Source organism: Micropterus salmoides, unplaced genomic scaffold (assembly GCF_014851395.1).
Source record: "Micropterus salmoides isolate LMB-PRFRI ecotype aquatic unplaced genomic scaffold, ASM1485139v1 Ms_hic_scaffold_2, whole genome shotgun sequence".
Classification (NCBI taxonomy): Eukaryota; Metazoa; Chordata; class Actinopteri; order Centrarchiformes; family Centrarchidae; genus Micropterus; species Micropterus salmoides.
In genome coordinates this window covers 3670284-3685142 of record NW_024041150.1, presented here as the reverse complement: position 1 = coordinate 3685142, position 14859 = coordinate 3670284, and the positions used below count along the sequence as shown (strand labels likewise).

The 14859-nt window shown below is 40.2% G+C and overlaps 1 protein-coding gene across 1 annotated transcript in view; it reads left to right on the top strand.

Annotated features, from left to right (window-relative positions):
* The window catches only part of LOC119913352 (kinesin-like protein KIF20B), a 52635-nt gene extending 40315 nt beyond the window's left edge, over positions 1-12320 (top strand). The window contains 4 exon segments of the mRNA XM_038732763.1: positions 3919-3993; positions 5615-5732; positions 9310-9455; positions 10856-12320. Coding sequence (XP_038588691.1) covers positions 3919-3993; positions 5615-5732; positions 9310-9455; positions 10856-10936 — 420 coding nt within the window. The 3' untranslated portion in view covers positions 10937-12320.
* The last annotated feature ends 2539 nt before the right edge of the window (positions 12321-14859 follow it).

Genomic DNA, 14859 nt, shown 5'->3' with positions numbered 1-14859 from the left:
CACTTTGTAGCTTTTAAAAAGAAGTTTTTCAAAAGCTGATGATTATCATGTCCCTCCCTCTGTGTATCAGAGGGTTTTCTGTGAAAGCGGTTATGTAAGAAATGCTTGGACTGGCAGCTTTCATGCTCAGATTATTCAAGGAAACGTTGTGTGCTTCTGCCTGATGACATCGTTAATCTTTGCATTTTCATCAAATAGTGAAGATGAATGTTCGTCTCTTCCACGCCAGGGTTAGTATTAAGCCCTTACATTTTCTAAAGTTTGGTCCCCGTTTCCTGGTAATTATTTTGAGCCTGATACACTGCTGGGTTGGTACAATCTGCCGATATTGGTTTATCACAGATGTAGCAGCATCCAAATTAATGTTAGCAAATTGATAAGCTGCTTTTTTCTCTATTCATCCTTTATTTTTCTTAGATAGGTTTTATATATTCTGTTGTATTTATCTTTTTCTCATCTCTTATTATTCATTACAATTTAATATTCCCTAGTGAGGTTGAAGAAGTGATCCTCCTCCTGCTTCATGCTGTTAAAACACTGTTTAAATGCCATGTCCTCTTGGCAGTTGTCTTGTTTTTCAAAGTAATTATATTGTCAAAATCAATGGAATAATTTCAATGTAATTGATAGCTCTTAAATCGAGTGCTCGTATTTCATCCATGTGACACCCAGGCAGGGAGTTGCATGGTAAAGTGGCTTCTTATCTGATGGGCTTGACATCTGTAGGCAGTAACCCAGCAGGGATACGGCAGCTGATTTCATCAGCCATCCAGACTGCTGCACTATTCCATTTTTCTCAGATATAATAGAGTGTTGGCAGACTGACACATGCAAACTGGTGCAACGTGAACACACACCAGCAAATCGACTGCTTCACCTTTTACTTTGTGCTCACAGTGATTTTCTCTTCTGTCGTCCTCCATTTTGCGCTCTCATTTTCTGTCTCACTTCTTCTGTCTCTCTTCTTTAACCTCTTGCAGTCATTCTTGCGACGCTCCATCCTCCCCTCTTCTTCTCTCGCGATGCCTCGTCTCTCCCAGTCAGCCATGTCTGTCTGCTCAGTAGATGATTTCTTAATGATTTATTGACGATGGTGTGGCTTTTCTTTAAAAGGCAGACCCTGCCGCTGTCCCAGAAAATCTGAATTTTAGTTAGTTTTGTGGCCCAACAGAAGTACTAAGGAGTCGACCCATTATACACGCCAATGTACTACAACTGATAACTGTTATTTTCCTACAATACAACTTTTCTGTATTTTAGTTCTCCAAATGACAGAGTAGGGGTGTATTCAGTATGTGTATATATAATATATATTTCTTTTTTAATTTAATGACTTCACAAAGTATATATTTAACAACACAATTCTGAGAGAGAGTAAGAATCCGTTATTCTTCAAAATCTACCCAGAAACCATCTACTTGCAAATCTCTGCCTCTCACCATCTTCTTCTTTTTCCCCAGTCTTGATTCACATTATCTCAGGTCTAATTTACTTTCTTCACGCGCTCCCTCTATCTTCTCATCTCTCTCTCCCTCTCTCTTACACGCATATCGCATTTTGTTTACTTTCTCCACACACTCCAATTACGGTTTATCTCTATCACTTATCACTACTGGTCTTCTTTTTCTCCTTCTTTCTTGCTCTTTCTTCCTCACTCTCGCACACATACCCATGCACAAACACACACACCCAAGCTCAATTATGTACTTTCTTAACATTTTTATATCTCAGACTGCCATTCTCTACTTCCTTCCTTGGATTATTTTTAAAAAAGTCTACTGAGTCACTGACGACTCCAAGTTTTGACCTTGTTTTTTTCTGCTTTTCAAAGTAAGAGTGTGTTTACGGCGTCCACCATGCCCACTCCTTAGCCACCCTCTCAGGTCAGCCTCATCTCCAACGGCTAGTTGTGACTCATAATCGCTTCATTTGCAAAAGCACCAAAATATGTGCAGGGATTTGTTGCACTGATACTGAAGCATGTATATACTGACAAATCAGTTTCTTTTATTAAATTTGTTTCATTTTAGTATTAAGTAGTAAGTTAGTAGTAAGTATTGAGGTATGGAGGCAAGATGGAGAGAGGAGGATGCCCCATTTGGGTGTCGAAGGCAACATGTAGGCCACATGTTGCAACGTGGCCACATGTTAATGTAGCTGTATGGACATGGTCCCTTACTGGCGTCCATGTTACATTGACGCACAGAACACACAGAGCTGGGAGCATTGCTGCAGAAACAAATTACCAAGGTTTCAATGGTGGTGGGAGGCTATTTTTCCCCCCGTGATGCTGGGCACCCCCAGGGATAAATATAACAAAGGTCAATGAACAACCTAAAGAAATGGTATTTCTTTATTCTCAATTTGACAAACTAAGTAAAGCCCAATAATCACTAGAAAAAGTAAGAAGCGGTACCAAAGATTTAACCATATTCATTTGAATCTTGTGTCTAGAAAAGGTCTGTTGGTCGTGAGTAGCAAAGTAAGTGGGGGTGTACATGTTTTTTGGAAAGATTGTTATATTTCCAGGGCTATTATGTGTTACTTGAATCGGAGAAGAACATTAAATTCATCCAGTTTCATTTGAGGCTGCTTTGCAACAATATCCACAAAAGGAATCTTGAAGGTTGAATCAGTTTTAAGGGTACTGAAAGTACATGTGTTACATGAAGGCACGGTAGAGGTTTCTGAAAATACAGAGGTTGCCATTAAAAGGCTCACATTGTAACACAAAAATTAAACCTTTCAGCTACTTTGCAAATCATTATTTTTACTGAATGATGATTCAAAATTGAATAAGGTGTGCAATAGTGCCTTTTGTGTAGGTGGAATAACATTTTAGCAAGAGCAGAGCAAATCGGAAACAATCTGTGAATTTAAACCTGTGAACTCAAAGTGTCTCTAATGACAATGTGGAAAATGTTTCATGTGAAAAAATGTGAACGTCCAAATTTACAATTATTATCCAATCATTCTCCATTTACTCATTTGCCATCATGTCATTCACTTCATTATCTCTCAAAAAGCAGACCAAGGAGAAAAATGTTTGGTTATCCATAAACACTGAAAGAATGTGCGCCCATATACCGCTTTTCACTCATGCATACTGAACAAAATATTGCTGCATAATCCCACAACCATGTGTGCTTTCAAATAGCGATCAAGCTTTTTTTACACAGATATCGTTCTGTTTCTTTTACTACAAACATTTCTGGCTCAGAGGCCGATCAAATCTGACCCCCCTTTCAGGCTCTGCACCTTTCATACAGCACAGCGAGACGACATAATAATCCTGGAAAATAAGGCAGTGTGAAAGCGCCTCATGCCTGGGGTATAAAAAGAATCCAAAATTGTATCAACCAGGAACTGAAGAATGCATCATTGTCACTCATGTTTGTCTATTTTGTTTGCTTTCTTTATTCTAATTAAAGGTTTTTGCACTCGCAGCGCTTGCCATTGACATTAGAGTCTTGTTCGAAAGTGAGCACCGAAAATTATTGGGTGTTTCTGAGACACATAGAAAATACATTTTGACTGGTGGCAGTTGAGCTTGTCAACTGTTCGAGCCCCTCTGACAGGTAAATTACCCTAAATTTGAGTTTGTTTTCTATCCTTGGAAATTATTCCAGCTGGTAAAAAGGTTACAACTGGAATCGAGCGACCACTGAGGCCGGTACACAAGGGGTCTGAATGTTTTTCTCCTGATGTCTGCCTTGTATCATTACCTTTCCCCATCATGTCCAAACTGTTCTTGTCATTATGAAGCCTTTGGTGGTTGTTTATTTAATTTTGTCTCTTTCTAAGCTCTCTGCTCTATGGCCTCTATTACTAATGCTCTGCTACAGATGACTCACACTGTACACACTGTTGGTTTGTGTGCTTACATTTTGTGTGTTTCCCTCCTGTGTGTGTCGATAGGAAGAGATGGAGGCAGAGAACAGAAGGAACACGCGGACCAAACTGACGCCAAAGCTGACCCCACACCAGGAGGAGGTGACAACCAGACAGAAACTCACACACAGACACGAACACAAGACACAAACATGTGCTCTGATGCATCCTATTCATAGCAACACCTACATTTAGAGAATACTAATTCATCATACAGAAGGTACTCATATTCTTATGTAAGGTCACATGTGTATTGCATGAGGCATTCTGTTTTTCTGATTCATAATATAATATTTAAAGTTGTCATATTATGCTTTTTGGCCTTTTCCCTGTCCTTTATTATGTTATATGTCTTTTATGAGTTTTTTGAGTCCACCCCAAAAGGAGTTAACATGTCCCACAGAAAACACGGCTGCCTGAAAACAGCTCAATTATAGTCCAGCCTTTACTTCCGTAACCGGGTTGTGTCACTTTGTAACACGCGTCATAATGCTCGCCCAGCAGCTAATGTGGCACGCCCTCAAAAACACCGGTGGAGAAACACACTGAGCTGCAGCACATACAGTGACCAGACGTCCACCCGCTGCCTCCTCTCTCCCCCACCATCCCTACCAAACCCTCCAGGAAGTCAGTGGACATTAATGGTGGAAATAGTGGAAAATTAACCTTGTAAAGCTGTTCTGGTACAACATTTATTAATTTAGCTGACGCTTTTATCCAAAGCTATTTACAATTGCTATATATGTCATAGGTCGCACGCCTCTGGAGCAACTAGGGGTTAAGTGTCTTGCTCAGTGACACATTGGTGGATGTGTCACAGTGGGGAATTGAACCCAGTTCTCTCACACCAAAGGCATGTGTCTTATCCACTACTCCATCACCACCCGTACAACCCCTAAATAAAATTATAAACCCGAAAATGAGTATAATATGACCACTTTCATTTGCTAGCTGAAATATAGGGTTGCTGAAGTTAATTTTATTACAGTGAACACACAACAAATGTCCTCCGGAGGAATAAAATTTCATTCATCTTAGTTTTCATTTATTAATCAGCAGATAAATTGATTAAACTGGACTATAACCCATCAGACATGTTTTCTGAATGCTGATGCTGTAATCAACACAGATATATAAATATATATAGATAGATATAGATATATAGATATCGAGATAGATAGATAGAGATATGGATAGATAGAGATAGATAGATATCTATAGAGATAGAGATATATAAATATATAGATAGACAGAGAGAGATAGACAGATATATAGAGAGATGGATAGAGATGGAGAGAGAGAGAGATGGGGAGAGAGAGAGAGATGGAGAGTGAGAGAGAGATGAGAGATAGATAGATATCTATAGAGATAGAGATATATATATATAGATAGACAGAGAGAGATAGACAGATATATAGAGAGAGATGGATAGAGATGGAGAGAGAGAGAGAGATGGAGAGTGAGAGAGAGATGAGAGAGAGAGATGAGAGAGAGAGATGGAGAGAGAGAGAGATAAATAGAGATAGAGAGAGCGATAAATAGAGAGAGAGAGAGATAAATAGAGAGAGAGAGAGATAAATAGAGAGAGAGAGAGATATAGATATATAAATATATAGAGAGATAGATATCGATAGATAGATCGATACACACATATATTTGTTTTAATAAATGTACACTGTACATGCTGACGGACTAACCACAGTTCACTGTCGCCTGTGATCAGATCTCTTCCCCAGCAGGTCGCCATGACTCCCAGAGCAGCATCCGCAGCAGAAAGGAAGGAACACTGCAGAAGATCGGAGACTTCCTGCAGAGCTCCCCCACGCTGCTAGGCACTAAAGGTTGGTGTGTCAGTGTGTGACTCTTTACTGTGGGAGATATTAAACTTTTGTCTGGGTAATTTGGAGAGTGAAGGGCGTTGAGTAGAGGTAATCTATCAGTGCAGCATTGAAACAGTTATTCATTAGTGATGACAGAACAAATACCACTCGAACTGGTGACATTTTGAGCTCAACAACTTGCACATTTCATTAAATGGATTTCTATTTCTTCTTACTTTTTCTTTTATAAGATAAAAGTAAGAAGATAAGGATAGCGCAGGTTGAACTGAGTAAAACTGGTCTTACAAATATAAATTTTAAAAAAGTGGAAAACTTTGAGCTAAATAAGACATTAAACATCTATATAAAATCGTTAAAATAAAGTGGAAGAAATAAAAAGTGTCAGAAAAGGCTCTCAAATAAAAATATATTTATATTACTAAAAAAATTTCAAAAAATCAATTTTGACTTCCTCGGGTCCAATTGAAAACCTCCCTCTTCCTCTGGTAGAAACAAGCTGGGCATGTAATTATATTTTGTGACTATTCTTTTTCCAGTCAAATTGTTCTTAAATATCTTTTTTGTCCAGTACACACAACCTGCCAATGTCATATAGACAGCCCCAGGCAATGTGAGTTGTTTTGCCCAGAGCAGCCTCCTAGGGGTTTTTAATGAAGTGAAGGAAAGAACCCAGTGTTATCCAACAAATCCAATGAAAAGGCCAGCACAAGCAATGACCCTACTAATGAGTATCTGTGTATCCACAGCTTGATCCTATCCTCTATGCCGTGGAATTTGTTCCTGCATCACAATGAACACACTGTAGCTGCACCAAACACTCACAGAGCACCAAATGTGGGTTAATCCAACACTGAAAATAGTCCTCAACAAATTCATTGTTTCCTCCTGTTTGAGTAATGTTTGTTTAAAAACTAAAGTGGCCAACTTTAAAAAAAAATGAAACTATATACAGTATTTGTGAACTAAACCAGTGGGCCCACATCCAACCTACTACTGGTTATTTAATTGGCTTCAAATAAGGCTTAACGTTCATACATCGTCTTTCTACGGTCACTCAATATTACAACATTTGTCCAACGTCATCCAACCCTGTACAATAGACGCTAGCCACATTAGCCCCGCAACATGCTAACGCCAATTTCTACAGGCCTGCGAAATAACCATTAAAGCGGCTTAAAAATGGTAAAACACTCAGCTTTTGAATTCCGTATCGATCCATCTTGAGCTTCAGTTTTGAATCCTGCTTTTTACTGCTTTGTCAGAAGTAAAATGGTTAACTTGGCGTACAGATGTGAGAGTTTTTCAGTTGATGTGGAGACATTTCCATCAAAAAGTTTTCCACTGGGTCTTCACTTCCTCGTATGGTGGGAGTAGATGGAGACTTTTGTTCTGGTGTTTGCAGCCAACAGAGACTGCCTTAGCGAGGAAACTAGTGGTTATAGATAATAGATTCATAATGTTAATGACAGTATTGTGAAATCCATGTCGTGGTAGAACGTGACTCTGGAGACGATGTCCCTACTAACACAGTTTTCACCTTCTCTCTTCATCTTTTCATGGAATTTGTTGACAATAAAAATATCCTTTTAAAGGCAATTGTCAGGCAGTAGCAACTTTTGAAGACCAATAACACAACCTAAAGTCTATTTTAAAACCAACAGGCAACCAATAAAGTGACATTAAAACAAGTGTAATGCATGCTGCCCTTGTAATCTTGATGGGCACAAGAGATGCTTCATTTTAAGTGTTCTGCAATTTATCTAAAGGCATCTTGGGGAAAAAACCCCCCACAAATGTCAGCACTTCAGTAATCAAGCCTGTAAATAGTGAAAATCAGTATCTGGCTACTGGTACCAGCTTGAAGCTTTTTATAACCAATCAACCCCCCCACACACACACACCCCTAAACACACCAACGCTCGCTTACAGTATATCCTCCCCACTGCATTCTGATGCATTATATTCATTAACCTCCAGTCATTTGCTGTTTTTCCATTACCAGTACCAGCTCTTGCTTTGACTCGATGGTACCCAGAGATAGCACCCCTCAATGTAGCTGGTCGTCATAGCGACGCCACACACAACTGCCGCGACGTAATTTTCAATGCGACCCACACACAGTAGTCTCTTGATTTAAGTTAAAACGTGTCAACATTCCTCAGAATGCAAAGACAGATAAGCGGTATGAAAACCTTCCAGCTGTGTTTTCCTCTGCCGTTGTTTCTGCAACGTGTGATGGTGGCCGAAAACTTTGAAGCACATTTTTGTTCCGCCATCACTTCTCGTAAAACTGTCAATATTTGAAATCTACTCAGCTGATTTCTCACCTAAAAACTTCTCAGAAGTGGATTTAGTGATGAAAATTGTAAAATATAAAACTTTCTGCTGCTGGCCTCTGTCTGGCGCGCACAATGATTCGTGTTTTCAGATCACATTTTTAGTATCGCCTCAGCTCGCTTCGAACCTCAACGGAGGTCATATGAAAAAAAAAAAAAAAGTTAAAGGTACAACTTTTCCACAATGGAAAACAGACGAGAAGGGTCGAGCTGGTACCGTGCAGTGGAAAGAGTTCCTGCTGGAGTCATTTGGCAAAGGATAACGCAGGTTTGACATAGAAACCAGGCAAGGACAGCAAGTTTGGCGCACTAATGATGGCTTAGAGGAGAAAGTGAACATATTGGAGTCAACTGGAGCCATCTCTGTGTTTTATCCTCGGGGACCTGCAGTTTCACTCGGTCAATTAATTGTCGCCCCGGGGTCCCGACGCAAGAGTGCCGTCGTCTGCCACCGTCTGATCCCTACTCTCTTTTTCTCTCTCTGCTGCTCGCTGTTGCCTCCTCCCATCCCTCCATCCTCCACCTTCACTCGTTTTTATCTGTGTAATTTTACTTCCTCCAGCACCTCCCTCTTGATCTTTTCTCCGTCGTGTCTCTCCTCCGTCCCTTTTAATCACTTGCCTCCTCTCCTTTCCCCACCTCCCTGACCCATCTCTTCCTCTTTCTTTCGTATAACCTGCGGTCTTTAAATTTCTGGCATGTTATTTGTTATTTCACTTTTTTAATTCTACTTCATTCTCCACCTTATTTTAGTGTCTACTCAATACTTGCTTAATACCTGCTCCCTTTCTCTGCAGTTTCTCTCCCACACTCACTCCTCTGGTCTCTACCTTAAACACACCTGCTTGTCCCGCCGCTTCCTGTTTCTCTCTCCCCGTATGTCGGCTCTGCTGACTTTCTCCGACAGTAGTGTGTTTTATAAAGTGGCCAAAAAGACACAAAACTTGTCTTTAGGATTGCACTGTTGTGTTGCTTTGGCTACTGTGCTTGTAAAATAATACCACATAACATCTCTTTGTATTTCTCTGCAAAATGCTCCAATAGGTCACCGAATATACCTGGGCGGCTTGCACTGTCTTACTTGTTAGTAGAAAAAAAAAAATGTATACTGATGCCATAAATCTACTCTTTCAATTATTTATTTACTGTAAAATTGATACAAAGAGCACATTTAACAACACCAAATAGTTCACCAACATAAAATAAGCAATCTGTTAAAAGATCTACCTCTGTGTCTGCAGCCAAGAAGATGATGAGTCTGGTGAGCGGTCGGGGCGATGCAGAGTCAGCAGCCTCCTCTTCCTCCCTTAGTCTGAGAGCCAAGAAGAACAAAAGGAAACTCTACAGACCTGAAATCTCCTCCCCCATGGACATGCCCTCACACCCAGTAAGTCTGGCACTTTTTTTGTAAGGAAAACTGTCAACTCTGGTCAGACACATTGTTTTTGATCAGATTTAAATCAAAATTTTGTAAATATTAGTGTTAATTTGTTTAGTTCTTATGTGGTTGCTTGTGTTTGGACAACATTTAACATTTGGGAAGTGTCACTAATTTTGCTTTAAAGGGGATTCAAGTAAGAGTCAAGAATCCCCCTAACAGATTTAGTCTCGTAATAGATCCCTATCTTTCCATCTGTCCTGCACCTCATTGCTCACATATGGTAGCAAATGGATTAGAGTTTTAGATATTGTTAATCTTACTCGTATACAAATTCAGCTCTCTTACTGGACAGTCCAAGTAACAAAACTTGTCAGACGTGACTAGAACATCTCACCTATGATTAACTTCCTGCAGTGAGAGACAAGAACCTCATGAGCAACACTACAACAGTCCCAAAACGAGCAGGGGCAGCTTTCAGATGACCGTAAGAGTCACTTCAACCAAAGGACCTCACTCTGGGCAGTTTTCATTGATAATATTTTCTACTGAAGTCTTAATTAAACCTGACCTGATGTCTGTTAATGATCCCGACCAACTGGGTGTGTTGCTGTGTTTTTGGAAAGAGACTTGTTACTGCTAATTCTTCAGCGCTTTGAGCAGCACAAACAAATCCCATTTGCATCCATTGTATTGTGGTGAAGACTTACGGTGAGCGTGTCAATCTTAGACTGTATATAAGAAATGGACGTAATCATCGTGACGTCACCCAAAGCCTCGAGTTTGGCCAATAGGGCGCCGCCATGTCGAGTTTTTGCAACCAGGAAGTGCCCGGAATTGACGATACGGCGGAGCTAACAGTGAAATTAGCTTAGATTTTCAATAGAATGCAGGTTTCAGGGACTTCAGCATCGGCTTCATATTGGAGATCGGAAGCTTCCCGCTTGGTGTCAATGTAGCTTGGTTATTCTAAAGCAACTTGCACAAGTTGGTGGCAAAGCAGCACTCAGTTTTTGGGCGAGGGGACCAAACCTTCTGTGTCACTGTGGAGCTGAAAATGTCTCCCTCACGTTAGAATTTTTCTATCTCTTTCTCAAGCTGCTTGTCAATCCCACGCCACCTACCCCACAGCGCCTTGAGAAGTGATTCACTGACGTCCCATAGAAAATGAACAGGGGGAAACATTTTCAACATTGTTTATGTAGACAACATCAGGGGTCAGTGTTTTGCAGACTCTATAAACACATGGATCACTTTGTGGTATTGGCCATTCAACTAAATTAAATATTCAAGTACTCAACTGTTAAAAAGATTGTCTGCCCTTCTAATTACAATCCTACAGTTATACACAAGTACCTACAAATATACACTCATTTTTAACAATGTTTTCTTTCTTGTTGTTGTTTTAGATCATCAGCAGAGAGCCAGAGGAGAAAGAGAGCGACCATCAGATCATTAAGAGGTGCCTTCGCTCCAGGAGGGCTAAATAATTAGCCTTCATATAGCACTGTACACCATTTTTTTGCTTAATCTTAACAAATGAAGGAAGCATTCAGATGCTTAGAAGTAGGGACCATTTTTCTACCACAAGGGCTGGGAAGTGAAAATGTATATCGTAGAGACATATCTAGGTAATCTTATTTAATTTAAATCCTATTCTTTAATAATTAACAAAGTCAATTCAGTTCAAATAACTAAGTTAGATTAAAAGATCAATGCCGGTCTGCTCAGTACGAAGCTAGAGCCAGGAAGCAATTAGCTCCGATTAGCATAGAGACTGGGCGATCGTGGGAAACAGAATACACCTCCCAGCAACTCCGAAGCTCACTAACAAGTTGTATCTTTGTTTAATCCACACCAACTTAAATACAACAGTCTGTGATGTATTTATTGACAGCAACAGTTCATCCATTCTCCAAGTACTTTCATGCAGCAGGCGAGCAGCTTCCTGCCGCCTCCAGTCTTAATGCACAGACATGATGGTATCGACCTTGTTCTCTAACTCTGCAAAAGAGCACATAAGCACGTTTCCCAAAATGTTGTACTAATATTTAATCCAATCAACCTTCGGCTGGTAGAAAGTATAGACTTCTCACTCAGCTTCTTTTATTATTATTTTTATTTAATCCACATTTACCATCAGATGACTCCAGAGTCACTACATATATTTTAAGTATTAAGCACTCTAAATTTGTATATCTATTTTCTTTCTTTACTTTGATGTGCAATTTTTTTTATTGAAATTTCTGGGCTGTGCTGGAGATTGGTTGGGATGTTTTGTATTGTTTATTTTACTGTGTATTTTTACTTTATATGAGTAAGCTCTGCAAAACCTCTGCAACGTTATCCTGTTTGTAAAAAAAAAGGCGGACGCAACAGAAACATCTTTTAATATCGTTTAGTGAAAGCGATATCAACAAAGCTGCTGAAAATGCCTCGTATTGTTCTACATAACTTTCCCCACATTTTGTGTCTGCACTTTATCTTTTACCTCACAAATTAATTAAAAACGGAACAAAATTTGACACTAAGGCTAGATAAGGATAAACTACTAATGGTTCTTTCTGTGTACTCGTTCCTCCTTCACGCAGTCTTTTAGCAATTATTAGGGGTTCTTTAGGACTGGTGATGTTCTCTTTAGGTCACTGTATTCTCTTCTAGATGAAGGTTTGCTGAGTATTTTTCTTTTGTACAGTAAAATTTAGTTAAAGCTGCCTGAGTTTAATTCCTGATACTGTGCAATTTTCACCAACTCAAACATAAATTTCTGTCATTGCATCATGTTTATTCTACTTCTTTGTACCTACGTTCCAGAGTTCATATCAATCATTTACCAATTAAAAATACAAAACATTTGTTTCTCAAATATGGAAATCTGAAATTTTCTTTGGGTGTTTTCTGCTGATCAAAGAAATTTAGCATTTTAAAGACATCAGGGTCTGAGAATGTTGTTGTGATCTTGCTATTATGACCTTTTTCATATCCTCAATATTAGAATCGATCATGAACATTATTATTGCAGTTCCACATGATATGTATGTGCATTACCATTTATCTCATCTTTAACTCCCCACCCCCAACCGGTCAGGGCAGATGGCCACTAGGGCTGTGGAAGAGTTTTAGATGCATCGCGATGCGGACTTGGACGATTAGGAATCAATTCACAAATGTCAATCGATTATCTAGAGGTTAATTGATAAGGTAATGTTGACCGAAAGAAAAAGTCGGAACCCAGAAATGCGGAAGTACAGCTCTGGACCGTTTTTGTGTCAATGCGCAACTAACGTTAATGATTTTATCCAGCACACGGTGCAGCACGGTAGCGCTTAGCTAGCGTCTTCTCCTTTTTCAAAGAACAGCTACGTGACAGGCGGCAGTCGGTGACGGTGAAAGCGGCGGAGCAGAGGAAAACATGAGCTGGGCTGGAGCCAATGCCAGCTTACATCAGGCGAAAGGCGGGGTACACCCTGGACAGGTCGCCAGTCCGTCGCAGGGCCACACATAGACAAACAACCACTCACGCTCAGGCTCACACCTAAGGACAATTTAGGGTCACCAATCAACCTATGCCGCATGTCTTTGGATGGTGGGAGGAAGCCGGAGCACCTGGAGACACGGGGAGAACATGCAAACTCCACACAGAAAGGCAACCTGGGTTCGACTCATAATCCTAATGAGGTGCCTTGAAATTTCCACCCTTGAGCTGATGCATCGAGTAATCGGATCGAATCGTTACCCTGATAATCGTAATCGAATTGTGAGACCAGTGAAGATGCACACCCCTAATGGCCACCCATGCTGAGTCATGGTTCTGCTTGAAGTTGCCACAGGCTAAAAGAGTTTTCTTGCCAAGAAAACTCTTGGTGGGAAGTTTTGGGTCATGAAAAGTGCAATGAGATAACTTGTTTTATATAATAATTGAATTGAACATACTTGTCTTGTTTTTGGCTGATGTAATGATTTAAGACCCACAATCATTTGTTGAAAATATACTGTAAAGCAGGCCAGCCTCTGTAGGACTGTAGCACTCTGAAAGCCTGATGTCAACATTAATCACTCTAGTATTATAAAAAGAAGTATCATATCGATCACCTGCGTTGCCCACACAGTCGCAGACAAGTACATAACTCTACATTCTGACACTTCAAAAAGCAGTTTTCATGTTTGCACTTACTGAGTAGAAGTGGGATAATCAACAAGCCCCCCAGGTGGCTTGAGTTGTAAGTGGACTGAGTTGCTGTGGTGTGAATGCACAAGAACTGGAATTTGTTCAAGGAAAGCCACCAAACCAAGAGAAAGAAATGTAGATGTACTTATTAAATATTTGTTGAGCAGAGAGGTGACCAACTTAGACCACAGGAGTAAAAAACATTTCTCCAATGGATAACACTCCTAAAGGGGAGCAGGCGTGTCTGTGTCTGTTAGGGCTGGCCCGAATGTCATCTTTTGAGCTTCGATCATTTGCTCTTAATTACACCCCCTCCTCCCCCAACCTCAACGTGAAACTAGTAAACACACACAAAATTTTTGTGCAAGATAAAAGGCTCTACATGGTAGTCTGTCTCTGATTTGTTAATGCTAAGTAATAACTTGTCATAATCATAACTCATGCAGAACAAGTTCAACATTTCAAAGGTTGTTGGGGACATAAGGGCTCAGATTAGGGGTTTGACTGTACATTTGGGTCACGAGAACAAGATGAGAAGATATTTTAACAGTATTTTCAATAAATATTCGATGCCTTTGAGCATTAAACACTTAATTTCCTGCATTCTGGAGACATTTCTGCTTTATTTCTATGAAGGGAAACAAAATTAAGGTGGCAGGTGACATTTCAAAATATAACATTATAATGGAACATTATGCAGTAATCAGCTTTTGGAAAATGCACATTTGTTTCTTCTATATTTCAATTGCATTGCCAGTTTTCTTATTGTGCATTGTTTTTTTGTTGCAAGCGGTTTTTCAGAACATTTTTAACAAAAGCTTCCAAAAAGTGATGGAGACATTCTGATACTGACCTGTCCCCAGCGTCCTCAGAGTAAATGACACCTATCTGTCAATATTTTTAAATGTCCCGGCCCATCAAGGCTGTGATTGGTCGGTTCACGAAAACTGACATTGACGAGCTACTCTCTGCTCACGGCTGCATGAAAGGCACCCGAGCATCTCTTCTACCTCGTCTCTCTCCGCCGACAGAGATTAGCAGGCAGGCAAACGGGTGAGCGTCACGTAGCGCCCAGAGAACCTAATATGGAGAAGGCAGAGGAGAGGACCTGCAGCTTGGGTGGGTTCAAGCACTGGGTCCAGCCCAAGTGTCTGTATCTATCGCCATGATAGAGGGGGGAGACATGATGTGTTTTTAAATAAGGACAGCCGCTCCTGGAGGACATTCATAGTGTTGGGTTCATGT